Source organism: Coregonus clupeaformis, chromosome 8 (genome assembly GCF_020615455.1).
Source record: "Coregonus clupeaformis isolate EN_2021a chromosome 8, ASM2061545v1, whole genome shotgun sequence".
NCBI lineage: Eukaryota > Metazoa > Chordata > Actinopteri > Salmoniformes > Salmonidae > Coregonus > Coregonus clupeaformis.
In genome coordinates this window covers 35,185,164-35,211,220 of record NC_059199.1, presented here as the reverse complement: position 1 = coordinate 35,211,220, position 26,057 = coordinate 35,185,164, and the positions used below count along the sequence as shown (strand labels likewise).

The following is a 26,057-nucleotide window of genomic DNA, read 5'->3' as shown; positions in this document are numbered from 1 at the left end:
CTGGAGTTATAACCAGTTTTAGAAGGGGCATGTCATTTGTTGAATGGTTTTCCCCCATTGCCACTCCTTCTCCCGACAGTAGGGCCTGCTCCGCTCCTTCTTCCGACATGAAGGTGCCATGCCCAGTTGATAATCACCCCAATAATTGCCTCAACTGAACCTAAACTAATTTCACACATGTAACAAGTAAAGTATGATGGGGAAGAAAGGGTGAGTTGATGAGCGAGGGGAAGCGAACAATGATTAATTATGTAATCACCAATTATGAATGAAGAACAGTGCGGGCCATTCTATTATACTAATCTATTCTAATTATAATCTCAAAATGGTATTTACCCTATATCAGGCCACCGAATCCAAGCAGTTTTATCAGTCTACTCTGGCCTACTTGGAGTACATACACAGTGAGAGCGTGCGTAATTTACAACGGCAAGAAGACCAAGACGAATGGATGCACATGCTGCGTTAGCGCTGCTACAAGATCTGGATGAAAAGACTCAGATGGTGGGGAAGAAATTTATCATGACATCTCTGATGATTTTTCTTCTGATTCTGAGCCTCAGTCTGAACCTACACCTTAGAGGCCAAAAAAGCCAAAACGGTGCGCACTGAGCAGGTGCCCGCACCACCACCAAATGAAACTGTAGTGAAACGAAACAGTGAGACAGGAGAAAGGAAGGGACGGCACCATTTGGATAGAACAAGCCAGTGACAATGCTAAGAGCCGATTATCAGCACAAAATGTCATCACTGAGAGAGCAAACCTTACATCTCAAGCAAAAACCAACATCAGCAATGAACTCGTTGTGACATGGACATGCTCCAACTGCTGTCATTGCATGAAGAAGCACACCATGTAAGCACGAGCATAGCGACACTTAAATGTATTATAATGCCATTATTGCTTTTGTGCTGATTTTCTTGAAACTGAGAAACTTGCTCTCCATCCCTCCGTCTATTACCCTACCTCTCTTTTTCACTTTTTCTCCCCCACCCCCTCTCTCCCTTCCCCCCACCCCCACCACCACCACCACCAACCCCTCACCCTCTGCGATGGCATCGGTGAGCAGTCTCTCGCCGAGCGGCACCTGGGGCATGTCGGCCCGGAACAGGTTCCGGGAGTTGGGGCCCCCTGGCAGCATGACCTCCTGGCCCCCTGTCACCTCGGCCAGGTCCGAGAACAGGGTGACTCGCTCCTGGAGCAGCTCCAGCACCTCCCGGTCCTTCTGCTGGATATCCGCTGGAAGGAGAGATTAAGGTGGAGAGAGGAAGATGGAGGGGAGGAAGGGATGGAGGGGGGAAAGAGAGATGGAGTAGAGAGAAGGGGAGAGAGAAAGAGGGAAGGAGGAAGGGGAGAGAGGGAAAAGCTGACATGATGCTTCTCCTTAAGACCTTGACTTAACAGTGGGGGGCAATCCTATTCACACATTGTTCAGTTGGATGTTGGCTATAAGAGATAGCGAGAGAAGGGGATGAAGGGAGAGGGAAGTGCAGGAGTACAAGTGAGCAAGAAAGATTGTGTCCGAGAGAAAGAGAAAATGAGAGAGAGTGACAGAGAAAGAGAGCAAGAGTGAAAATGAGAGAGAGAAAGGCTGTGATGGATAGATAGAGTTTGATGAGATCCTCCACTGGGCCTGAGTAGGAGTCAGGCTTCACACTTATCCTCCTACACACAGAGCGAGAACTGCACATTGTACTGTACGCAGCATGTAGAGAGAAAGAAAGATGGGGGGTGGGGAATGCAAAGGGAAGGGAGAGAGATAAAGATTGAAAGGGAGAGGTGGAGAGAGAAAAAGGAAGGGATGGATATGGTCAAAGGGATTGATAGAGAAAGAGAACAATGGAGTGGTAGAAAGGAAGAGAGATAGAGAGGGTAGTGTAGAGAATAATTGAAATATGGAGTTCCTATGTGGAAACACTTGATTAGCAGGTAGACGGCTAGTGATGGTTGTTCAACAGTCTGATGGCCTGGAGATAGAAGCTGTTCTTCAATCTCGCGGTCCCGGCTTTGATGCACATGTACCGTCTCTGTCTGCAAGATGGTAGTAGAGTGAAAAGACAGTGACTTGGGTGGCTGAGGTCCTTGATGATCTTCTTGGACTTCCTTTGACACGGAGTGCTGTAAATGTTCTGGAGGGCAGGCAGCTTGCCCCCGGTGATGCGTTCGGCTGACCGCACCACCCTCTGGAGAGCCAGCCATGCGGTTGAGGGAGGTGCAGTTTCTGTACCAGGCGGTGATGCAGCCCGACAGAATGCTCTCAATGGTGCTTCTGTAGAAGTTTGTGAGGGTCTTGGGGGCCATGCAAGGTGTCTGTGTGGTTGGACCATTTCAGGTCCTCAGTGATGTGCACGCCAAGGAACTCAAAGCTTTTGGCCCTCTCCATTGCGGCCCTGTCGATGTTGATGGGGGCGTGCTCCCTCTTCTGTCTCCTGTAGTCCACATTCAGCTCCTTTGTTGTTGTTTTTTACGTTGAGGGAGAGGTTATTTTCCTGGTACCACTCCGCCAGGGCTCTAGACTCCTCCCTGTAGGCGGTCTCATCATTTTTGGTAATCAGGCCTACCACGGGATAATTTTCTTTAGATTTCCTTTGTTAAAGTCCCCAGCTACAACAAATGCGGCCTCAGGATATGCGGTTTCCAGTTTGCTCAAAGTCCCGTATAGTTCCTTGAGTGCCACCGTGGTGTCGGCTTGAGGGGGGATATAAACGGCCATGACAATAACCGATGAGAATTCTCTTGGGAGGTAATCGGCATTTGATGGAGAGGTACACTACCGTTCAAAAGTTTGGGGTCACATAGAAATGTCCTTGTTTTCCATGAAAACATACATGAAATGAGTTTGAATAGGAAATATAGCAAAATGAGCAGGAAATGTAGTCATTGACAAGGTTAGAAACAATGATTTAAATAATAATTGTGTCCTTCAAACTTTGCTTTCGTCAAAGAATCCTCCATTTGCAGCAATTACAGCCTTGCAGACCTTTGGCATTCTAGTTGTCAATTTGTTGAGATAATCTGAAGAGATTTCACCCCATTCATCCTGAAGCACCTCCCACAAGTTGGATTGGCTTGATGGGCACTTCTTACGTACCATACGGTCAAGCTGCTCCCACAACAGCTCAATAGGGTTGTGATCCGGTGACTGTGCTGGCCACTCCATTATAGACAGAATACCAGCTGACTGCTTCTTCCCTAAATGGTTCTTACATAGTTTGGAGCTGTGCTTTGGGTCATTGTCCTGTTGTAGGAGGAAATTGGCTCCAATCAAGCACCGTCCACAGGGTATGGCATGGCGTTGCAAAATGGAGTGATAGATCCCTTTTACCCTGTACAGATCTCACACTTTACCACCACCAAAGCACCCCCAGAGCATCACATTGCCTCCACCATGCTTGACAGATGGCATCAAGCACTCCTCCAGCATCTTTTAATTTGGTCTGCATCTCACAAATGTTCTTCTTTGTGATCTGAACACCTCAAACTTCGATTTGTCTGTCCATAACACTTCTTTCCAATCTTCCTCTGTCCAGTGTCTGTTCTTTTGCCCATCTTAATCTTTTCTTTTTATTGGCCAGTCTGAGATATGGCTTTTTCTTTGCAACTCTGCCTAGAAGGTCAGCATCCCGGAGTCGCCTCTTCACTGTTGACGTTGAGACTGGTGTTTTGCGGGTACTATTTAATGAAGCTGCGAGTTGAGGACCTGTGAGGTGCCTGTTTCTCAAACTAGACACTCTAATGTATGTGTCCTCTTGCTCAGTTGTGCACCGGGGCCTCCCACTCCTCTTTCTATTCTGGTTAGAGCCAGTTTGCGCTGTTCTGTGAAGGGAGTAGTACACAGCGTTGTAAGAGATCAATTTCTTGCATTGAATAGCCTTCATTTCTCAGAACAAGAATAGACTGACGAGTTTCAGAAGAAGGTTCTTTGTTTCTGGCCATTTTGAGCCTTTAATCGAACCCACAATTACTATTGCTGATGCTCCTGATACTCAACTAGTCTCTGATTAAAGTTGCTTCTTTAATCAGCACAACAGTTTTCAGCTGTGCTAACATAATTGCAAAAGGGTTTTCTAATGATCAATTAGCCTTTTAAAATGATAAACTTGGATTAGCAAACACAACGTGCCATTGGACTGATGGTTGCTGATAATGGGCTTCTGTACGCCTATGTAGATATTCCATTAAAAATCAGCCGTTTCCATGAGTTATTAATCATGAAACATACATGTCCACCTTTGCTTTTCACCTTTGCTTTTCCTTTTTTCTATCTTCCTGTCTGCGCAATGTACGGAGAAGCCAACAGACTGTATGGACGGAGAAGGTGTAGCTGGGGAGAGCCATGTCTCTGTAAAACAAATTATGTTACAATCTCGTGTCCTTCTGGAAGGAGATACTCGCCCTGAGCTCATCAAACTTATTGTCCAGAGACTGTACATTAGCAAGTAATATACTCGGAAGCGGTGGGTGGTTTGGCCTCCTACTGAGACTGACTAGAACGACAGCTCTCCTACCTCTCCTTGGCAGCATCTTTTTGGTAGAGCACCCAGGATGAATGGAGCGGCTCTGTCTAATCCAAACAAAGGGTTCAGGTCTGGGAAGTCAAATTTGTGGTCCAAAAGATCTTGTCGATTATAGGAAATGATACCATAAATGTTCTGAGCAAATAAAGTAAATGAAATTCTGCAAAGTTGGCTAGGAGCTAGAAATAGGGCCGCCGTGTCTGTCGGCGCAATCGTGCCATCACTACGTTACATATAGATCTGTATGACTGGGTGTGTGTGTGTTCATTGCTGACCTTTCAGTCGTCTCAGCAGGGCCTTGTCTTCAGTCTCTATGAGTGGGAACTCTTCCCTGGAAGGACAACTGCAGAGACAGAAAATATTTTGACTATATGAGCAGTGTGTGTCTGTCTGTGTGTGTGTGTCTGTGTGTGTGTGTGTGTCTGTGTCTACCTCCTGACAGTGTGTTGTATGAGGCGTATCCAGGTGTTCTTGTCATCTTTCGAGGCAGCGTGGACCTCATACATCTCCGGAGGGGAGGAGTCACTGATGAGGAAGAGCCCTCGCTCCTGATTGGCTATCTCCCTAATCATGAGGTTCTGCAGGGAGAGGACCGGAGACTTGTCCTGCAAAGAGAACGAGGGAGAGGAGAGAAAGAAGGGGAGTTGCTATATTCCCTGACCTCCCCATACAGTATATTCAATTGTGACGAAACAAGTCTCTCTATATACACACACACAAGTGTTTTTTGTTTGATGTAAATTATTAGTCAGTGTGAGTGAGTGAGTGAGTGAGAGAGAGAGTGTGTGTATGCTTGTGTGTGTGTACTTACTAGACAAGGGAAGATGAACCTCTGGTCTTTCTCCTGTAGGAACACTAGGATGTCGGTCATCAGCAGGACCTGCACATCTAAACATTAAAACATGGGTAAGCAACATGTTTTGGGGATAGTTCCATCCCCTACAAACTTCTGTGACAAATTAAGCTAGTGGAGGCTGGTTTCCATGTGTTTGATACTGTTGATACATACATTCCATTCAAGCCATTACAAAGAGCCTGTCCTCAGCCTCTACACACACACAGACCCTTCAACCCACACACACCTTTGAGCCTGGACCCAGGGGTCTTCCAGAGCAGCATTCCCTCATGGATGAGTCTCCTGCGGAGCAGCTCTCCTCCCCTGAACAGGCCACCGTCCCTCACCTTGGCCTCGGCCCGTGGGTCCAGCCTGGCCCGGATCTCCTGCAGCCTCTGGGTCCGCTCAAGCTCCATCACCTGGACAGCAGGGTCATGTTCAATAGGCAATGAATGGAAGCAAACGGACTGAAACAGGGAGGGACTACCTGGACTTGTTCAATGAGAATCATCCATTTCCATGCCCTAATGCAGTGGTTCCCAAACTGTGGGGGGTGCGAGGGGTCGCCTCTAAAATAAAAGAATATACACTATATATACACAAAAGTATGTGGCCACCCCATCAAATTAGTGGATTCGGCCATTTCAGCCACACCTCTGGCTGACAGCCAAGTGTATAAAATCGAGCACACAGCCATGCAATCTCCATACACAAACATTGGCAGTAGAATGGCCTTACATTGCCACATTTCTAACTAAACATACAATTCTCTGAGGTCATACACCCAAATATGTATGGACAGATTAAACACTAGGCTAAGCTATTTCATTACTTTAATTACCAGATGGTGTTTGAGATCATTGACTGTAAGAAAAAGCTTCAATAATATATCCTCATAATTTAACCATTTAAGGGGTTAGCCTAGTGTTTGCTTTGTATTCGGCATAGGGTAATTAATATGGAGGCTCATTCCTCGAGTGAACATCAGAGGGCTGTTAACATAGAGATCCTATTACATTATTATAATTCCTAATTCTATGGCAGACTTCATTTAACTAACACACCATTAATGCTGATGTCATTGTGAATGGTGGTGACTGGAAAGGGATCAGCTCTCACTTTAGCCCCCATTTGTTGGTGTTATAGGGACTTGCTTTGGACCCTGGCTGGCCTGTTATTACTTGTCTTTGTTTTCATTTACCCGGCATGGATTATTTCACTGTCCAGTGCAGCTGTCTAAACATCATGCAACCATCATCATCACCACCACCACCCAACTAGCAGGGTTCTAAGAAACTCGAGAAAAGCCAAGAAAGGGGAAGAAAACTTAAATAAGCACACAAACTCTTCCCCCTGTATAATTTACAAAAAGTTGTGTTTCCTGTGGAAAGATGCCCCGTCACACCCCCCCCCAACCCAATGTCAAAGGGTAAAAGTCCTTACTGGAGTTATCTTGATAACATGCCCCACCCCTACTTGATTGTCATGGCACCAGTGCATACACTATATATACAAAAGTATGTGGACACCCCTTTAAATTAGCGGATTCGGCTATTTCAGCCACACCCATTGCTGACAGGTCTATAAAATCGAGCACACAGCCATGCAATCTCCATAGACAAACATTGGCAGTAGAATGGCCTTACTGAAGAGCTCAGTGACTTTCAACGTGGCACCGTCATAGGATGCCATCTTTCCAACAAGTCAGTTTGTCAAATTTCTGCCCTGCTAGAGCTGTCCCGGTCAACTGTAAGTGCTGTTATTGTGAAGTGGAAACATCTAGGAGCAACAACGGCTCAGCTGCGAAGTGGTAGGCCACACAAGCTCACAGAACGGGACCGGCGAGTTCTGAAGCACATAGTGCGTATAAATAGTCTGTCCTCGGTTGCAACACTCACTACCGAGTTCCTAACTGCCTCTGGAAGCAACGTCGGCACAAGAACTGTTCATCGCGAGCTTCATGAAATGGATTTCTATGGCAGAGCAGCCGCACACAAGCCTAAGATCACCATGCGCAACGCCAAGTGTATTTTTTTATTTTTATTTTTATTTATTTTTTTTGGGGGGGATGGATCAGCTTAATATTGCAGATAGATTGTATCTTCTATCAATGTAATTGTCTGCATCACTTCCAATCCCCCATGTTTAAAAAAATATATATATATATTAGGGCTGTCAAAAATAGCGCGTTAACGACGTTAATTAGTTGTTTGCTGTTAATTACGTCAATTTTTTTAACGCATTTCACGCATGCGCAGTGTGACAAATTATTCAGGTCAGGAAAGTGGTTGGGAGCTAGAGGCGAGATGGAGCAAGGTGAGCCTATTGACGGATTCAAATATAAAAAGAATGATGATGGTACAGTTAACAAGTACAAGGTTATTTGCAAGATTTGTAAGAAGGAGTTTCAATTTCACCGGAGCTGTTCAAGCTTGAAGTACCATGTCAACGCCAAACATGCGTTTGCTGGGCCGTCAGATTCAGCAAGTGGTTTGCGCCAGACCACGCTGAATGTTTGCAGGCAATTAACAAAATCAACCTCAGATAATTTGACCAACACAATAGCAAAATGGATTGCAAAGGATTGTAGACCCATTAGCATTGTAGAAGACTCAGGTTTCCTTGATGTTTTGCAAGTGGCGTCTCAAGACTCATTCTATAAGCCACCGTCAAGAGCCACAGTTATGAAGAAAATCCACGAGCTCTATGAAAACGAAAAAAGAAAAAAGGAAAGAGGTCTTGGCTCAAGTAAATCATATCGCCCTGACAGGAGACCATTGGACATCAGTGAGTAACAACAATTACCTCGGAGTAACTGCACATTTAATCAGTGACACGTGGGAACTGAAGTCTTTGCGCTGACTATATTAAAAACTGAGGAGCGTCATTTTGCGGAGGCTTGTAAAAGAACAGTTCCTGTCTGTTGCACGTGAGCGGGACATCGTATGCATTTCAGAAAAAAAATGGTTAGGATTCAGGTGTAATTGCAAATAGTGATTAATCATGATTAATCCACTGAAAATTCTGATTAATTTGATTAAAATTTTTAATCATTTGACAGCCCTAATATATATATATATATATATATATATATATATATATATACTCCCCTTTATTACTTTTCAACCCCACCATCCTTTTCCTACTTGGAGTAAATTAGTGAACAACAATGCCCAGGCCTCTACTTCCGGTCTATATTTACTATCTACACCTTATGGACAGAGTTCATTTGACAATAATTCTATTATACATATATATATATAAAAAAAAAAATTTTTGCTCCTGAACTTCTTCTACTCTCAACCTCTCCGATCATTTTCATGATGTCCATCCGGTTTGCTTCTATATGCCATATCTTTCTAACTGTGCTCTTTCCCAAAAGCTCCCAACATACAACCTCTCTTAACACCATCCATATAGGATTTCTATTTGCCATATATATTTCAACCGTACTGTGATGTTTTACAAAAGTTCTGAACCTTTCTATTCTCATTGCTTCTACAGATTGTGAATTAAAAATAAACATTTTTGCTAAAAGTATTATTATATTATTGATCGATTGACTATGACTTTTCAGATCACCCAGTAATGCTATCTGCAAGGTTAGTTCCAGGTAAATATTGCAATCCTTTAGCCATTCCTGGACCTGTGTCCAAAAAACAAGCTACAAATGGACAGAACCAAAACAAATGATCTAATGATTCTGTCTCTTCACAGCAAAATCTGCAGAGCTGGGAAGATTGTATCCCCCATATAAATAACATTCTATTGGTAGCAAGAATTTTATATAATAATTTAAATTGAAAGATTCAAATTTTTGAATCCGGTGTCGTTTTGCGTGTCAGTTCATAAACACTATGCCATGGGATCGGTACGTCAAAGATCTCTTCCCAACAATTTTGCAATCTATATGGGACGGCTGTCAATCCTTTGGTCCTTAAGTGAAACTGATATACTTTTTTATTTATCACAGTTTTCCTTAACCAATTATGTTCTTTAATGCAAGGCCGACAGACAAGTTCCTTACTTTCTTTAGAAATAGTGACATTTGGGAGATTATTTCCTTTTCAAATAACTGAAAGTGAGAGGTTGTAATCTGAATAAAGGGAAAAAGGCCTTTCTTGAACATTGGGTGAGACAATCTTACTAATTTGCTTGAGAACCAGTTTGGATTTAAGTATAACTTTTGTATGACTGAAGCTTTTAGTGATAGGTCTAATGCTTTAATATTTAATAATTTCTGTCCTCCGAATTCTTATTCATTATATAAATATGCTCTTTTAATTTTGTCTGGCTTGCCGTTCCAAATTAAATTGAATATTTTTTTCTCATATAATTTAAAAAACTGTTCGCTAGGCGTAGGCAAGACCATAAGCAAATAGGTAAACTGGGATAATACTAAAGAGTTAATCAGGGTGATTTTCCCAGAAATTGACAGGTATTTTCCTTTCCATGGTAGTAAGATCTTATCTACTTTTGCTAACTTTCTATTAAAATGTATTGAAGTGAGATCATTTATTTCCTTTGGGATATGTATTCCGAGTATATCCACATCACCATCAGACCATTTTATTGATAAACTACATGGTAATGTAAAAATTGTATTTTTTAGTGATCCAATACGTAATATAGTACATTTGTCATAATTTGGTTGTAATCCAGAGAGGTTAGAAAATGTATCTAGATCCTCTATGAGGCTGTGGAGGGATTCTAGTTGTGGATTTAAAAGAAAACATGAATCATCAGCGTACAATGACACCTTTGTTTTTAAGCCCTGTATTTCTAATCCTCTGATATTATTATTGGATCTGATTTTAATAGCTAACATCTCGATGGCCACAATAAATAGATATGCCGATAGTGGACAACCTTGTTTCACTCCTCTTGACAGTTTAAAACTTTCTGAGAAATAGCCATTATTTACTATTTTACACCTAGGGTTACTATACATGATTTTGACCCATTTTATAAGGGATTCTCCAAAATTGAAATGCTCCAGGCATTTATATATAAACCCCAGTCGAACTTTATCAATTGCCTTTTCGAAGTCTGCTATGAATAGCAGGCCTGGTTTCCCATATTTTCCATAATGTTCTATTGTTTCCAATACTTGCCTTATATTATCTCCAATGTATCTTCCATGTAAAAAACCTGTCTGATTAGAATGAATAATATCCGACAATACCTTTTTAATTCTATGCACTATACATTTTGCTAGGATTTTTGCATCACAACACTGAAGTGTAAGGGGCCTCCAATTTTGTAAATGGACTGGATCTTTATATTTTCCACTTGTATCCTGTTTCAGTAATAATGAGATCTTCTTCTTGAGTGTCAGATAATCTACCATTTACATAGGAGTGGTTAAAACATGCTAATAACGGTCCTCTTAGTATATCAAAAAAGGTTTGGTATACCTCGACTGGTATGCCATCCAATCCTGGAGTTTTCCCAGACTTAAAGTCTTTAATTGCATCCAGAAGTTCCTCCTCTGTAATTTCACCTTCACATGAGTCTTTCTGTGTGGCTGTTAATTTGACATTATCAATAGAAAAAAAATCTCTACAATTAGCTTCAGTTAGAGGAGATGGAGGCGACTGAAAAGAAAACATATGCTTAAAGTACTTTGTTTCTTCCTTCAAAATATCATTACATTTACATTTTTTAAAACATTTTTAGTCATTTAGCAGACGCTCTTATCCAGAGCGACTTACAGTTAGTGAATACATATATATATTTTTTATACTGGCCCCCCGTGGGAATCGAACCCACAACCCTGGCGTTGCAAACGCCATGCTCTATCAACTGAGCTACATCCCTGCCGGCCATTACCTCCCCTACCCTGGACGACGCTGGGCCAATTGTGCGCCGCCCATGAGTCTCCCGGTCGCGGCCGGCTGCGACAGAGCCTGGATTCGAACCAGGATCTCTAGTGGCACAGTTAGCACTGCGATGCAGTGCCTTAGACCACTGCGCCACTCAGGAGTATCATTTGGTGAATTATGGGTGACTCCGTCAATTGTAACCAGTTTCTTTAAGTTCTTTTTGAAGATTAAAAACGAATTTTGTGCATTTTTCCCCATATTCCATCCAGTTTGCTTTATTTTTATAATATATTACACTTGATCTTTCTTGAATAAGTTTCTCCATTTCTTTTTGTTTTTCCTCTCATTTATTCTGAGCCTCTATGTTACAGTTTTTATTGCCATCTATCTGTTCTGTTAGACTTTCTATTTCCTTTCTTAGTATAAACTCTTGACCTAAATTGCTTTTGTTTTCGAGATGAGTACTGAATTGCATGGCCTCTAAAGGCACATTTAAAGGTGTCCCATACAATAAGGGGATTCGCTGTACCTATGTTATGTTGGAAAAAGTCAGTTATAAATTCCTTTGTTCTAATTATAAATAAATTATCATCCAATAGGCTTTGATTACATTTCCAATATCCTCGCCCACGTGGAAATTCAGTAAGAGTAATGTATATGCCTATTATATGATGGTCCGACCGCATTCTGTCCCCTATCAACACTTTTTTTTACTTTTGGTGCCAACGAGAATGAGATAAGAAAGAAGTCAAGACGACTAGCTTGATTCAGTCTCCGCCATGTATATCTCACTAGATCAGTATATTTAAGCCTCCATATATCTACTAGTTCTAATGTATCCATGACATTCACAATTTCCTTAAGAGCATGTGGGTGATTGTTTGTGGTGTGATTTCCTTTACGGTCCATTGAGCTATTTAAAACAGTATTATAATCCCCCACCATAATAATATTGTCTTGAGTTGCTTGCAGGCTTGATGATTTATTATATATATTGTCAAAGAATTGTGGATCATCATTATTTGGTCCGTAAAGGTTAATGAGCCATATCTGTTTATGGTCCAATAACATATTTAAAATAATCCATCTACCTTGCGTATCTATTTGGACAATTTGCACATTCGGATCGAAATTACTATTAATTAATATCATCACCCCTTTTGAATTTCTTTGCCCATGGGAGAAGTATATTCCCCCCATTCTTTTTCCACGCTACTTCATCTCGAATTGTTGAATGAGTTTCCTGTATACAATAGATATTATATTCCTTCTCTTTGAGCCATGTAAATATTGTTCTTCTTTTGTTATTATCAGCTAAGCCATTACAATTATAACTGGCTATACTTATTTCACCATACACCATAACGAGATACAAGTTTCAAGTCTATTTATCATTATATATGTTTGTAAATTTACCAATAAAAAATAGCGTAATGATTGAGTGTCCATATAGCTGTACCGTGATATTTGCATTGCTACGGAGTAACCCTTCAATTGTTCTCCACTAATTCCCCCGCTAAAGCCCCTCCCCATCCCAAGTTGAGCCGTCATCCCAGTGATCAGCATCCCACCCACGTCCCTCGGTATCCCTAAGGCCCCGAGAGGCCAGGACCCATCCATCGAAAACAGCACACAGTGCCACCCACAAAACAGAAGCAGATTAACCGCCAAAAGCATTTCCAATGCTTTCACCTCTATATATATATATCTATATAACTATTTTTTTTTTTAATTATGCATATCCTATTTTCCATCATTATCAATTAATATGCGTAATAATGTCGGCAGTTCACGCGTAGGATTCTAACATATAACCCGGATTGCCATTGTATTACATTTAATTCATTGACAAGCAATTATTATCCTAGCAAATAATTCCCGTGGTCCATCCCATACCCTCCCCCCCAACATCCCCACAACAGATGCCAGACAAGCACACACGCACATACTCACATACTCCAACACACTCAACCCCCCTCCTCCACAATCCACCATAAAATCAAATCGGCTGTTATATCCCAGAGCCCAACTCGAGAAATAACTTGATTTACGAGTGCACATACAGTTAAAGCTGATTGAGAAAGCATTCAGATTGAGCAGAAATTGATAACAATGTGAAATTTGATTAATCTACTTAATCTATGTCAAGTCCTAGGTGATGGAGATCAGATCCACCCTCTTCATCTGAGACACAAACACTCTGATCCCCTGTTGTAACCATTTTTCCCAAGCATCTCCATGCGGTCAGACCTTTGATTATTTTGTGCCACAATGATAAACCCCCTCTCTGATTGTCCGAGTGTGACCCCCTCCCCATGGGTTACTGCAGCCAGTGTTGCCAGCACTGCCACTACCTGGGTGGGCGTACCCCACCGGAATCCCCACCGGCTAGGTAAAAGGTCGTCAAGGTTCTCATTAGCAGCTTTGAGAATTTCCTTGTATATTATGCTCTCCCATCAGGGGGCTCTGGCTTTGTAGGACCAACCCTGCCAGGCAGGCTCAGAATCTTGAGGGGCGGTGCTGCTCAAGTAGGTCTCTGACCGCATTTATTTCTCTGTTTAGGCTGCATATTCACAGCAGGTCCATAAAAGAGATGGGAACTTCTCTTTGGTGTATGGGTCGCTCAGGTGGGTGTCCAGGTTATAGGGTTAGGGGATCTTTCCATCATGATAGGACAATGAATAATTAGATTAGATGTATACTATATTTAAAAATGTATATCCCTCATCTACACAAAATTGAAAGCTCTCTCTCACTACCCCTGCTCATAGACCCCCGGTCGGCTCTGGGATATGCAACCATTTCCCCTCTCACTCACTTAACGGTGCACCTTTTCAAACACAAAAATGCACATCACATGGTTGACTGCGGAAGAAATGGGCCGAGCGTGCAAACGCACCCGCATCCACATCTGCCGCAAGGGGGAAAGGACGCCAGAGAGAATACAGGACCAACCACAACAACCATCCGCCAAAACAACAACCTCCCGCCAAAAAAGCCATGTTCTAATTATTTGTATTTAAAGATGTATTATTCTGCTTGTTATATCGTTTTATCCTTTTATAAAATACTATACTTACTATAAATGTTATTTAATATTACAATCCCTATCATTGCTAGTATCAGGTGCTCCAATATTTGACTCCTCTATTACAACTTTTAGAATAGCCATGGAGTAGTCTTTGTGTCTCTGAACAAGTGTTGGCTGGAGTGGTGTAAAGCTTGCCACCATTGGACTCTGGAGCAGTGGAAACGCGTTTTCTGGATTGATGGATCACGCTTCACTATCTGGCAGTCCGAAGGACGAATCAGGGTTTGGCGGATGCCAGGAGAACGCTACCTGCCCCAATGCATAGTGCCAACTGTAAAGTTTGGTGGAGGAGGAATAATGGTCTGGGGCTGTTTTTCATGGTTCGGTCTAGGCCCCTTAGTTCCAGTGAAGGGAAATCTTAACACTTTTCTTTGCACTCTATGACAAAATGTGTATAATTGCTGGAAATAAGCTTTAAACCTGCAAATTTCTCTCCACCAACAAGAGGGGTGTGTGGTTGGAAAGTAATGAAGGGAAATATAATTTTAAAAAGGATGTGTATGTATATATATATATATGTATATATATGTATATATATATGTATATATATATATATGTATATATGTATATATATATATATATATATATATATATATATATATATATGTGTGTGTGTGTGTATGCGTGTGTGAACAGTGCTTGTGCCCATAGAAATAGATGTGGTGCAGGGGGGGGAACGGGATGTTCCCCAATGCTGGAAGGGGGGCCCCCCCAAGAGTTAAAAAGTTTGGGAACCCCTGCCCTAATGAACAAAACCCTGGTTCACAATAGTGTCAGTGTGCAATGCACTTTCTGCACTGTGTAATTGCCACTTTCTCATGGACATAGTAAAAGGTCGGGTTTATAGATAAAGTAAAAATGGCATCCTTTATTTCAGTCTGACTAACAGGTGTTAGTGCATCTCAGTAATAACCTGAGTAAATAAAACTATAAATGGATTAATAGATGTGTAAAGCACCTGCTGGTCCACTGAGGTGAGTAGCTCCCTGATCTGAATCAGAGACTGGGTCAGACAGGAGGCCTCCTCTTCATTGTCTGGTTAAGGGAGAGAGAAAGAGAGGGGGATATAAGGGGGTTAGACATATTATTAGTAGTGCTGTTTTTTCCCATCCTCCGTCATTGACTTTAAAGACTCTGCGCTTTTAGTTAGTTCTGAGGACCTCGTCTCATGATATAAAAGGCATAGTTTGGATAAATGAGATATCTGTCTTTTTTGATACACCACATTACATTTACATTGACATTTTAGTCATTTACCAGATGCTCTTATCCAGAGCGACTTACAGTTAGTGAGTGCATACATTTTAATTTTTTATATACCCCCCGTGGGAATCGAACCCACAACCCTGGCGTTGCAAACGCCATGCTCTACCAACTGAGCTACATCCCTGCCGGCCATTCCCTCCCCTACCCTGGACGACGCTATGCCAATTGTGCGCCGCCCAATGGGTCTCCCGGTCGCGGCCGGCTACGACAGAGCCTGGATTCGAACCAGGATCTCTAGTGGCACTGCGCCACTCGGGAGGCCCATTACATTTAGCTTCCCCCAACAATATATGTTTTATTCTAAAGTGAGCATGATTGATACAGTGAGGGAAAAAAGTATTTGATCCCCTGCTGATTTTGTACCTTTGCCCACTGATAAAGACATGATCAGTCTATAATTTTAATGGTAGGTTTATTTGAACAGTGAGAGACAGAATAACAACAAAACAATCCAGAAAAACGCATGTCAAAAATGTTATAAATTGATTTGCATTTTAAATGAGGGAAATAAGTATTTGACCCCTCTGTAAAACATGACTTAGTACTTGGTGGTAAAACCCTTGTTGGCAATCACAGAGGTCAGACGTTTCTTGTAGTTGGCCACCAGGTTTGCACACATCTCAGGAGGGATTTTGTCCCACTCCTCTTTGAAAATCTTCTCCAAGTCATTAAGGTTTCGAGGCTAACGTTTGGCAACTCGAACCTTCAGCTCCCTCCACAGGTTTTCTATGGGATTAAGGTCTGGAGACTGGCTAGGCCACTCCAGGACCTTAATGTGCTTCTTCTTGAGCCACTCCTTTGTTGCCTTGGCCATGTGTTTTGGGTCATTGTCATGCTGGAATACCCATCCACGACCCATTTTCAATGCCCTGGCTGAGGGAAGGAGGTTCTCATCCAAGATTTGATGGTACATGGCCCCGTCCATCGTCCTTTTAATGCGGTGAAGTTGTCCTGTCCCCTTAGCAGAAAAACACCCCCAAAGCATAATGTTTCCACCTCCATGTTTGACGGTGGGGATGGTGATCCTGGGGTCATAGGCAGCATTCCTCCTCCTCCAAACACAGCGAGTTGAGTTGATGCCAAAGAGCTCCATTTTAGTCTCATCTAACCACAACACTTTCACCCAGTTCTCCTCTGAATCATTCAGATGTTCATTGGCAAACTTCAGACGGGCCTGTATATGTGCTTTCTTGAGCAGGGGGACCTTGCGGGCGCTGCAGGATTTCAGTCCTTCACGGCGTAGTGTGTTACCAATTGTTTTCTTGGTGACTATGGACCCAGCTGCCTTGAGATCATTGACAAGATCCTCCCATGTAGTTCTGGGGTGATTCCTCACCGTTCTCATGATCATTGCAACTCCACAAGGTGAGATCTTGCATGGAGCCCAAGGCCGAGGGAGATTGACAGTTATTTTATGTTTCTTCCATTTGCGAATAATCGCAGCAACTGTTGTCACCTTCTCACCAAGCTGCTTGGCGATGGTCTTGTAGCCCATTCCAGCCTTGTGTAGGTCTACAATCTTGTCCCTGATATCCTTGGAGAGCTCTTTGGTCTTGGCCATGGTGAAGAGTTTGGAATCTGATTGATTGATTGCTTCTGTGGACAGGTGTCTTTTATACAGGTAACAAACTGAGATTAGGAGCACTCCCTTTAAGAGTGTGCTCCTAATCTCAGGTTGTTACCTGTATAAAAGACACCTGGGAGCCAGAAATCTTTCTGATTGAGAGGGGATCAAATACTTATTTCCCTCATTAAAATGCAAATCAATTTATAACATTTTTGACATGCGTTTTTCTGGATTTTTTGTTGTTGTTATTCTGTCTCTCACTGTTCAAATAAACCTACCATTTAAATTATAGACTGATCATTTCTTTGTCAGTGGGCAAATGTACAAAAATCAGCAGGGGATCAAATACTCGCCCCTGGTTTCAGTTGCAGTATCAACGGGGTCTTGTTCTCACCCTTGGTGTTGTCAAGGATACGCTGGATGAGGACGGGGTACTTGGTGATGCGCTGAGTGACCAACAGGATGCACTCCTGGACGCCATGGCGACGCAACAGGTGACCCCGACACACCCGCTGAACAGAGAGCGGGAAAGATAGATTAAAGACGAAAGAGACAGAAGGGAGAGAGAGAGAGAAAGATAAATAAAGCGTTAGTGTGAAAGTGAGCACGAGAGTGTGAGAGAGGGAAAGGAGAGGGGAGAGAAGAGAGTGAAAGAGAGGGTATAAGAGTGCAGGAGCAGGAGAAAGAAAGGAAGACATGAATATGAACAAGACAAAAAGGGTGAGAAAAAACAGGAAAAGCGGCAAACAGAGAAGGATGGATGGAAAACAACACATATTAGTGTTTTGTAATGCAATCAAGTGCAAATATTTTTTTTTACCGGAATTCTGGAGATATCAATTGATATGAATGATACAACTTCAAAACTAGCTTGAAGAGCTTTAAATCTAAATGAGAGATAAAACACACCATTTACAATAGAAAAAGTACATGTACACAAACACGCACATTCCCATTGGCCTATTTTTATTTCTCTGTGCCCCCTCGCTCACTCTTTCTCTCTGCTAAGGAATATGAAACTACCAAATAGCATGATCATCACAAGTAAGACCTTAGTAGCGGTGACAAAATGTGTGGGTTTATTAAAATATAAAAAAAACACAAAAGCTCTCCCTCAGTCTCATTTGTTCATTCTATCCCCCTCCTCTCTCAATCTCAATTCAAGGTTTTTTATTGACATTACATACATTCTGTGAATACTGCCAAAGCATTCCAAAAAACATAGTTTTAGAAGTAAAAAATTGCATAAAGTCACCACTTGTTCTCCCTCTCTTGTTTTTCTCTTTCTCCCTCTGTCTTACCCGTATGAAGTACTGGAACCTTTTGTCTCTGGCCAGCAGCTCCTTGTACAGCTTGACAGCCTTCAGGTGGCGGCTGCAGAACTCAGCGTAGGTCTTCCTCATCTCGTCAGCACACTGGCCCGAGAACTGAGAGAAACAATCAATCCGTCAATCAATCAAATCATATCCATTTAAAGTACCCCGGCCTAAACCCCAAAGACCAATCAAAAGCAGAGTGGCTAGGATAAACTCCCTAGAAGGAAGAAACCTCGAGAGGAACCAGGGGAGGCCCATACTCCTCTGTTTGTACAGTGTAGTTAAGATTACATATGACCATCAAGGCCAGATAGTTTCTCAGGTCTTGCAAAGAATGAATGATCCACTAGGATGGTAAATGTATACATCACATAAGGCAGTGGGTATAATTTCCAGGTCTGTCTACCTGTTCCAGCAGCACATCTCCCAGCTGGTGGATAGTGAAGTTGTAGGTGCTGCCAGGCTGTAGGCTGTGGTTGCGCCGGGTAAGCAGCTGTGTCAGGAAGCGGCCATGTATGGCGGTGAGACGGTCTAGGCAGGGGAAGATGGCGTGCACCACGCCCGGCTCCAGCTGCACCTCCTCCAGCATGCCCTGGCAGAACACCCGCTCCATGATGCGCAGCGTCCGCACATGGTGCAGCTCTGTCTGGATCAACTCTGAGGAAAACAGAAACGCAAAGATAGAGTCGATCATGTAACATGGGTATAGAATAGAATACAACTTTGATTGTCCATCAGGCGAAATAAAATTCATTTTTTTGCTCTGTTCATAACCTGCCAGAAACACGTAGAACACACATTACAATTTGGGAGGAGGCACAGGGTCAACTGCACCCCTGGAGCTATGTCGGGGTTAAGTACCTTGCTCAAAGCACAACAGTAGTGGATTGTGGCCATGATCTGAAAAAAGTAGCCCCCTCCAGTTGCCACTTTTTCATTGCCCAGCCCACGGCCTTTTCACCACAAAGGGAAAGAGTTTCAAGTGCATGTCACTGCTCTCACCATAGATGACATCCTGCCTCTTGATGATGTCTTTGCGATGCGTCTGCAGGTAGCCTGAGTCCACCGCCATGCTCCATGAGTCTGCCTCAAAATCCCGCCCCTCGATCTCCATTTCCTCCAGCATGGAGGTGTAATACACTTCCCCTGAGAGAGGAAAACAACATTCATCCAGCATAAACAACAAATGGACTAAAACAGACCATCAATGCCTCAAATGTTCACAGTTCTAAAGTCTCTCCTGACAATCAATCCTTTTTTCTTACAACACTTTCAATGTAGACATGGACATGACAGTTGCCAATATCCCTGAGGCTTTCCCTATGTAATGGATGCAACCTTGTCCCAGACCCAAAGACTTGCATATGCTACACAATCTGTGCGCCTAGGCTTAAGATCAGTAGCAAATACGGAGCACAAATGTCCCACATTCAATCCCAGTCAGTCCCAACCACATCACTGTGTCTTACCCTCGTCGTTGAGCGACTCCATGGACATGGCTCTGTTCCTGAAGTTGAGCGAGTCTGTGGACTGGGACAGGATCCTGCGCAGCCCCAAGGGAGAGTCATCATTCAGGTTCCTATGCAGAAGCATGGACGAGGACACACACATACATACCAGGACAAAAATACAAATACACATATATACACATGCACCAAGAAACATGCAGGTACGGTATACACACACGCACACAGAAACCATCCACATAAATATGTATGAGTACACAGAAAACCAAAAAAGAAAGAAACGGTGATATAGATACAATCACACAGAGGACAAGCAGAGACAAAACACACACACACACACACACACACACCCATCCATGCATTTGGATACACAGACACACACGATTACAATGGTACAAAATCACAAAACGCACCAATGTATGAGCCACTGTGAATATTACTATTCATGCTTATGTCCTGAGACACACATACACATAGAGATGAGGCATATGCCATGTGTAGGTAAACATGCTAGTTCACACATTCAGTAGAACGTAAACTGCCATTGCTCCTCTATCATCAACTGCTGATAGCTATTATACATGTCTGAACCTTGTAAGACCAAACCAAAACTGATAAAACACCATATATACACACACAAAATATAAACACATACATACATACATACATACATACATACATACATACATACATACATACATATATACATACATACATATATATATAGTACCAGTCAAAAGTTTGGACACACCAACTCATTCAAGGGTTTTTCTTTATTTTTAAAATTTTCTACATTGTAGAATAATAGTGAAGACATCAAAACTATGAAAGAACACAAATGTAATAATGTAGTAACCAAAAAAAAGTGTTAAACAAATAAAAACATATTTTATATTTGAGATTCTTCAAATAGCCACCCTTTGCCTTGACGACAGCTTGGCATTCTCTCAACCAGCTTCACCTGGAATGCTTTTCCAACAGTATTGAAGGAGTTCTCACATATGCTTAGCACTTGTTGGCTGCTTTTCCTTACCTCTGCTGCAGAGGATAAGTTCATTAGAGTTACCAGCCTCAGAAATTGTAGCCCAAATAAATGCTTCACAGAGTTCAAGTCACAGACACATCTCAACATCAACTGTTCAGAGGGGACTGTGTGAATCAGGCCTTCATGGTCGAATTGCTGCAAAGAAACCACTACTAAAGGACACCAATAATAAGAAGAGACCTGCTTGGGCCAAGAAACACGAGCAATGGACATTAGACCGGTGGAAATGTGTCCTTTGGTCTGGAGTCCAAATTTGAGATTTTTGGTTCCAACCGCCGTGTCTTTGTGAGACGCTGTGGGTGAAAGGATGATCTCCGCATGTGTAGTTCCCACCGTAAAGCATGGAGGAGGAGGTGTTATGGTGTGGGGGTGCTTTGCTGGTGACACTGTCTGTGATCTTTTTAGAATTCAAGGCACACTTAACCAGCATGGCAACCACAGCATTCTGCAGCGATACTCCATCCCATCTGGTTTGGGCTTAGTGGGACTATCATTTGTTTTTCAACAGGACAATGACTCAACACACCTCCAGGCTGTGTAAGGGCTATTTTACCAAGAAGGAGAGTGATGGAGTGCTGCATCAGATGACCTGGCCTCCACAATCCCCCAACCTTAACCCAATTGAGATGGTTTGGGATGAGTCGGACGGCAGAGTGAAGGAAAAGCAGCCAACAAGTGCTAAGCATATGTGGGAACTCCTTCAAGACTGTTGGAAAAGCATTCCTGTTGAAGCTGGTTGAGAGAATGCCAGGAGTGTGCAAAGCTGTCATCAAGGCAAAGGGTGGCTCCTTTGAAGAATCTCAAATATAAAATATATTTTGATTTATTTAACACTTTTTTGGTTACTACATGATTCCATATGTGTTATTTCATAGTTTTGATGTCTTCACTATTATTCTACAACGTAGAAAACAGTAAAAATAAAGAAAATCCCTGGAATGAGTAGGTGTGTCCAACCTTTTGTCTGGTACTGTATATAGGCATGATGCCACTATTAATGTCAAGGACAAGATTGCCTGTGGTTTCCCTCGTACCATCCCCCTTTTTCTGTTTTGGCCAATGAGCAGGCGGTGGCGGGGCTCACCCTGCAATGTTATTGGTGGAGACGCTCTTGGAGAGGGAAAGGCCGGAGCGTCCACGGCGCGAGCCCAGCAGGGATTGGCGGAGGTTGTCAGAGTGGTAGATGGCTGAGCTGGGGCGTTCCCTCATCATGGGGGCTAACAAGGAGTAGATAAAGGAGGAGGAGGGGAAGAGGAGTAGGAGAAAGAGGGGAAGGAAGAAGAGGAGGGAATAGAGGAGGAAGGGGAAGAGGAGGAGAAATATAGTGGAATAACGTAAAAGGAAAACTCTCAGTGAAAAAAGAGTCTCCACAGATGCAATTAAGGGGTTTAAAAGTGAAACTATAACAACTCTTGCTCAATTGCAAAACTGACATTGTTATTACATTCTAGTCCAATAGTGAAAAATAAGTTTTCCTTCGCGTATGTAATAAAGAATTCGAAGTGTGTAGCGTGTGTGCGCACGTGTGTGTGTTTGCATGTACTCACTTTTAGTACGAAGGGTCACGTTCTGCAGAGCTGAGTTGTTCCTCATGAGAGCCATCTTCTGTTGCTGTGGTTACATACAGTACAGTTTAATATCATATACCACTTATTATTACATACTTGTATATGTAGTAGAATAAGGTTGCAATATACAGACAGCATATCAAAAGGCAAATATCCATATATTACACAATTCATTAATGTGTATTTCTTGTGCAATTCCCTTCATTTTATGTGTCATGGAAATGCACAAGTCTAATGTTTATTGTATATATTATATGGTATGGAATTGTATGAAAACTATATACTTCCAATATATTTTCCTATATATTTATTCAGTATTATCATCTCTTACCCTCTGTTTCATTTTGGCACAGTTGGGCAACGTGTCTCGACAGCGGTTGTGGATGGTGACACTGCAGGCTGTGAGAAAAATGAACACACAAGAGACTCACTCAACTATTTTCTCTCTCTCCTCTCCCACTCTGCTCTCACTCTCAATGTCCCCCCTACCCTATATTTATATTTTGACCCTCTATTTTATATGTCAACCTTTATCGAATATGGAGACACTTTGAATATATGGTGAGCATCTCCCTCTCTTTCTCACTCTCTCTTCCCACATCTCTTTTCATCTCCTGCATCTTGCACTTATCCCCCCTGCCTCGTTTGTGGCCATTGTTTTAAATCAGTTTGACTTCCTGTGCAGGGTTTGTGAACAGGAAGTTAGGGTTCAGACAACTGGCGGAGGGGAGGAGACCCAGGGGTGTTTTGGAACCCTCTAACTCAGTTCCACTGCTCCTCCACCGCCCACCCTTAACACTTGTCTGACCCAAATCTGGACTTAAAGCTTACTTAGTAGGCTTACACACTGAAGAAGGCAATCCTGACTCCCTGTTGCAGTAAAAAATGAATTTAAAGATATCTTTTAAGACAATATTTTGAGTGAAGACTGTTTTTGCTATCACCTGTTTGATTTGGTGCCGTGAAATCAAGTCAAACAAAGTCTGGTGAGTGTTCTAGCATCCATGGTATTCAGGACATCCTTCCCAACCCCTAAGTATTACCGTTTACTCATTTCCGTAGTTCATAATTGAGTATTAGGAATTTGAACGCTGTAAGAAAAAAACAAAAAAAGTGACCTTTGACCTATAACTCCCCTTCAAAATAGGAAGAGCCTGCAAGGAACTGAGTTAGCGCCTGGCTACGTTAGCAGTGGGATATCAGAGCAGAGCCTGGTGCAGGGCCAGCACAGGTTGCACAGTTCTGACAACAGCGGGACTATTATCTGAACAGGGGCATGCAATCCTGACACAACACAGGGTCTGTTTGTTATCTGTGACCAACCCTCTGTCTGAAAAACTGCATCAGGTTTGGTTGAGAAAGACAGTGAAGAAATGCTAACAGCAGAAAAAGTGAAGTAGGGGAGGTGCACTGGCTCACGGCATAACAGGAAAGGGAGTGGGTGTGTGTGACACGAGCAGGACTGGGTCTGTACGTGTGTGTGAACTGTGTGGCAAAATGTATTCCTACTATTTACATATTTAAAAAAGTAATACTAAGCATAAGACCCAAACCAAATGTATTCCACCACAATCTAATGTAAGTTAAATCAAATATAATGAAAACACATTGGGCTGCAGCTCCTTCTAGGCCAATGTGGCTGTGACGATGACAGTGGACAGGTGTTTTTGAGTTGGTGTGAAGCTCCCCATCTCCAACTCTCACCCATTATCTGACTGCATGTAGATCAATGTCCATAATCTAACTACTTTAACGGAATTCATAGTCACATTGTAGTTTATTACTGTGTTGTAGCTTGTTTGGAGAGTTAACAGGTTGATTTGGTTGTAAAGGAATGGTATAGATTGTGTAGATTGTTCCCTTTGGTAGTGCCCCGATATTCTGCCAGTGATGTGACAATGTATGTTCTGATAAATTATGCTGCATTATTTTAAAGCATGTTAGGGTTTTAGAGGTACAGGGTATGGTACGTTTTTGAGGTGCTTTGTGGTTTGCTGAGGTATTCTTTTTGTGTAGCTGAGGCCTGTATCTGAAGGATGTGGTGTGTAGGCAAGGCTTACTGGGGCAGTTAAGGGACACTATATATGGGTGCTGTGTGTGTGTAGTGGTAATAGTGGTAGTGGTAGTAGTAGTAGTAGTAGCAGTAGTGGTAGTGGTAGGAGTAGTAGCAGTAGTAGTAGCAGTAGCAGTAGCAGTAGCAGTAGTAGTAGTAGTAGTAGTAGTAGTAGTAGTAGTAGTAGTAGTAGTAGTAGTAGTAGTAGTAGTAGTAGTAGTAGTAGTAGTAGTAGTAGTAGCAGTAGTAGTAGTAGTAGTAGTAGTAGCAGCAGCACCACTCACTTGGGCAGCTGAGGGCCTCCTTGGCAGTGATGCTCTTGTTGCACGCTGAACAGAGGGTGGTCCCCGACACGGTGAGGGAGGTGAAGAGGTGCCCGTTGCTGTAGCGCGCCTCCCTTTCCCGCGCCTCTTTCTCCCTCTCCCTCATGCGCTCTTTCTCCTTATTCTGGGAGGAAATGAAAAAGGAGAGAAACAGAATGCACTGATGACATACACTGGCACCGTTGACATAAGGTGGACAGGTCAGAGCCTTTTGTCTGTTGCCATCCTGCACAGGAAGTAGACAGAGGAGGCTTCCTCTTTAATGGCTAAAGTGTGCAGGGTGAGCTGTTGCTAGGGCAACAGCGGCAAAAGAGGGACTACATGAGACTTGATTGTGTGTGAGATCAGTATGTATGGGTAGGTCTCAAAACCAAAATGTCACTGTAAAAGTAAGAGCATTTAGAACCAGTTAGAATTTTCTGACAGCGATGACCAGCAGAGGAAGTTATTCATACATCTATCTATCTATCCATCCATCCATCCATCCATATATATATCCATATATATATATATATATATATATATATATATATATATATATATATATATATATATATATATATATATATATATATATATATATATGAATGAGAGAGACCTATAATGAAACACAATAGATGTGGGTCTGCATTTTCACTGTCTTTCTCCACCTTCTCACTCACTACCTCCCACTCTCTCTATCATTGCCTTCTGTCTCTTTTCTCGGTTGGAGGATGCTATTGAAAAGAAAATTGGAGGACGCCTTGTGATGATCACATGAACTTTACAATAAAACAGGAACCCATGCTAGCCAGATTGACTGTATAACATTCCACAAAATCAAATACTCTGTAGTTTGCCATGTCATAATAATAATATTTCCAAGTTGTAAATGTCTAGACAATGACCGCCATGGTGTTTTCCACAATCTCATTTTCCACACAGCACTAACACACCTGATAAATTGTCTGGTTGACAAAACAAGACTTAATGAGTCGATGATTCATCACATCAGGTTGAATTGTGTGTTAGGGCTTGGTTGGAACAAAAATGTGGGTTGCGGGGACAGGAGTTGAGAAACACTGCTCTGAATCCATCCAGAGACTACTTGTACAGTTTAGTTTTTTTATTTAACCTTTATTTATATAGGTTTGTCCCATTGAGATAAATGTATTTTGCAAGAGAGACACGTTCAAAATAGCAGC

General features: G+C 42.4%; 1 protein-coding gene across 4 annotated transcripts in view; it reads right to left on the bottom strand.

The window, feature by feature from the left end:
- LOC121571975 (rho guanine nucleotide exchange factor 2) overlaps nucleotides 1–26,057 on the bottom strand; it is a 75,997-nt gene that overhangs the window by 11,073 nt on the left and 38,867 nt on the right. For 3 of the 4 annotated variants that reach the window (XM_041883800.2, XM_041883802.2, XM_045221981.1), the window contains 15 exons: nucleotides 24,835–24,997; nucleotides 22,829–22,896; nucleotides 22,477–22,540; nucleotides 22,014–22,146; nucleotides 19,888–19,997; nucleotides 19,421–19,564; nucleotides 18,825–19,075; nucleotides 18,404–18,529; nucleotides 17,497–17,614; nucleotides 15,228–15,304; nucleotides 5,601–5,772; nucleotides 5,330–5,406; nucleotides 4,951–5,123; nucleotides 4,794–4,861; nucleotides 1,046–1,240 (listed from right to left, as the gene is read on the bottom strand). In XM_041883800.2, coding sequence (XP_041739734.2) covers nucleotides 1,046–1,240; nucleotides 4,794–4,861; nucleotides 4,951–5,123; nucleotides 5,330–5,406; nucleotides 5,601–5,772; nucleotides 15,228–15,304; nucleotides 17,497–17,614; nucleotides 18,404–18,529; nucleotides 18,825–19,075; nucleotides 19,421–19,564; nucleotides 19,888–19,997; nucleotides 22,014–22,146; nucleotides 22,477–22,540; nucleotides 22,829–22,896; nucleotides 24,835–24,997 — 1,939 coding nt within the window. The remainder of the gene's footprint in view (nucleotides 1–1,045; nucleotides 1,241–4,793; nucleotides 4,862–4,950; nucleotides 5,124–5,329; nucleotides 5,407–5,600; nucleotides 5,773–15,227; nucleotides 15,305–17,496; nucleotides 17,615–18,403; nucleotides 18,530–18,824; nucleotides 19,076–19,420; nucleotides 19,565–19,887; nucleotides 19,998–22,013; nucleotides 22,147–22,476; nucleotides 22,541–22,828; nucleotides 22,897–24,834; nucleotides 24,998–26,057) is intronic. The other variant, XM_041883801.2, reaches the window with a different exon arrangement.